We start from the raw sequence: 2,593 nt of genomic DNA, 5'->3' as shown, positions 1-2,593 counted from the left end.
CGTGAGGGTGTGATTGCGCGGGTGTGATGGCGACGGGAGGTTGGTACGTCAGAAAGAAAGGCGGGAGGGGGTTCGTAATCGTGTGTGGCTGCGATGGCGTGGCATGACTATGTGACTGGTTGCGTGGGGGGGATGGTGTGCGAGCGAGACGACGAATGCGTGTGTGACTGCGACTGTGCGACTGCGTGTGCCCAGTGCCCCCCCGGGAGACGAGCAACACGGTTTCCATTTTGTCTCTTTCTAGGGGATGTTTGTTCTTGGCCTGCCCTATGCTATTCTTCATGGTGGATACCTAGGACTCTTTTTAATAATTTTCGCTGCAGTGGTTTGCTGCTACACTGGGAAAATCCTTATTGCCTGTCTTTACGAAGAGAATGAGGATGGGGAGATAGTGAGGGTGAGAGACTCCTACGTGGACATAGCGAACGCGTGCTGCGCACCTCGCTTCCCCACCCTTGGCGGCAGAGTCGTGAACGTGGCTCAGATCATTGAACTGGTCATGACCTGCATTCTCTATGTGGTGGTCAGCGGGAACCTGATGTACAACAGCTTCCCCAACCTGCCCGTTTCCCAGAAGTCGTGGTCCATCATTGCCACGGCAGTGCTCCTGCCTTGCGCGTTCTTGAAGAACCTTAAGGCAGTCTCAAAGTTCAGCTTGCTCTGCACGTTAGCCCACTTTGTGATCAACATCTTGGTGATTGCCTACTGCCTCTCCAGGGCACGCGACTGGGCCTGGGACAAAGTCAAGTTTTACATTGATGTGAAGAAATTTCCCATCTCCATTGGCATCATTGTCTTCAGCTACACCTCCCAGATCTTTCTGCCTTCCTTGGAGGGCAACATGCAGAACCCCAAGGAGTTCCACTGCATGATGAACTGGACTCACATAGCAGCTTGCATCCTCAAGGGACTCTTTGCATTGGTCGCCTATCTGACCTGGGCTGATGAAACCAAGGAAGTCATTACAGACAACTTGCCGTCCACCATTAGGGCAGTAGTCAACATCTTCTTGGTGGCCAAAGCCTTGCTCTCGTACCCCTTGCCGTTCTTTGCGGCCGTGGAAGTCCTGGAGCGGTCCCTTTTCCAAGATGGAAACAGGGCCTTCTTCCCCAACTGCTATGGGGGCGATGGGCGGCTCAAATCCTGGGGACTCACCCTCAGATGTGCCCTGGTAGTTTTCACCCTGCTCATGGCTATCTATGTCCCACATTTTGCCCTCTTGATGGGTCTTACTGGGAGCCTCACAGGTGCAGGGCTCTGCTTCCTGCTCCCCAGTCTTTTCCACCTAAAACTCTTGTGGAGGAAGCTCTTGTGGCACCACGTCTTCTTTGATGTTGCCATTTTCGTTATAGGTGGTATCTGCAGCGTCTCTGGGTTCATCCACTCTTTAGAAGGCCTCATAGAGGCCTTCAGAACCACCGCTGAAGATTAAGGAGGGGCTGGAGTCAGTCAGCTGCAGTAAGAGAATCACATCGAACATCTGCATAGCCAAATAATTCTGCATCCCTTTAATGGAAAGAGTCATTATTTTCGTTACGTGCATCCAACAAATTCTATGTCATAGGATCTGCAAATTAAAGGAACCAGGAAGAGATGAAAATGTTCACCCTGCTGTCTTTTTAAATAAGCTAAGATTTAAATATATTTTTTTGTTATTTAGAATTTTTTGAAGGAAATTACGCAGTGCCCCACCCCTGTCTCCTCACTCGTTGCCTGAAGCCTGGCCCCCGCGAATGACCTGTTGGGAAACAGTCGCAGTTTTTCAACACTCCTCACAGATATGCAATTCAGTGTTTCAGGAGCTGAAACACAGGTGCCGATCCCACAGGATTGGGTCACCACGCTCACAGTCAGAAGCAAACCGGCCGTGGGGGCTGGGAACCGGGACCTTCGTTTTACACACCGTGTGAAATGGATGTAGACGAGACCTAGATTGTACGACCAGCCCAACAAGTCCAAGCAGCGGCTGACGACCAGCGATGCCAGTTACCTGCAATGTTTACACTGTAGTCACATAGATGTCAGGACTGCTTAACTCTTCCATCCGAATTCACACCGACGAACGGCGCTTCCCATCAATTACAATGTTTTGCCTCTGGTTGAAATCACACACCCGGAGTCTACTTCTTGACTTTCGTTTCGTTTCATTTTAACAATGGTTATTTCTAAATTATGAAAAGTTAGGAAAAAAACCCATAATAATATATTGTTGGATTTGACGTCGTTCAGGATACAGGAACAAAACTACAACACAATTCATTCTGTGCAATCTACCAGATCTGTGGAGCTGTTTCCAATGTACGTGTGGTGTCATTGTGGTAAATAAGATGAAAAATGTATATCAGAAAAAAACACACAAAAATCTATCTTTAACATATAATGTGGTACATAAATATATCAAACAATAAAGAGAAAACATAGTCGATGAGGCTGGCCTGGTTCGTGGGGGGCTCCGAGGAGCTGGGCAGGGGCAGAGGGAGGTTCATCCTCTGCACGCCCGCTTGCATCAGGGGCTACCGATGGTGATAACGGGGGGCAGCGCTGGGTTGCCACCAACAGTGGAATTAAGCTGTTTGCAGGAGGAAGGACACAT

General features: G+C 49.3%; 1 protein-coding gene across 1 annotated transcript; it reads left to right on the top strand.

Moving 5' to 3' along the window:
* The first annotated feature begins 93 nt into the window (after positions 1–93).
* Positions 94–2,428, top strand: SLC32A1 (solute carrier family 32 (GABA vesicular transporter), member 1). The gene is made up of 2 exons (XM_009869409.1): positions 94–159; positions 245–2,428. Exons 1-2 carry the CDS (start codon positions 94–96, stop codon positions 1,430–1,432), a joined length of 1,254 nt encoding a protein of 417 aa, XP_009867711.1. The 3' UTR covers positions 1,433–2,428.
* Positions 2,429–2,593: the final 165 nt, after the last annotated feature.

This window comes from Apaloderma vittatum, unplaced genomic scaffold (genome assembly GCF_000703405.1).
Source record: "Apaloderma vittatum isolate BGI_N311 unplaced genomic scaffold, ASM70340v1 scaffold41255, whole genome shotgun sequence".
NCBI classification, from domain to species: domain Eukaryota; kingdom Metazoa; phylum Chordata; class Aves; order Trogoniformes; family Trogonidae; genus Apaloderma; species Apaloderma vittatum.
This window is presented reverse-complemented; position numbering and strand designations above follow the sequence as displayed.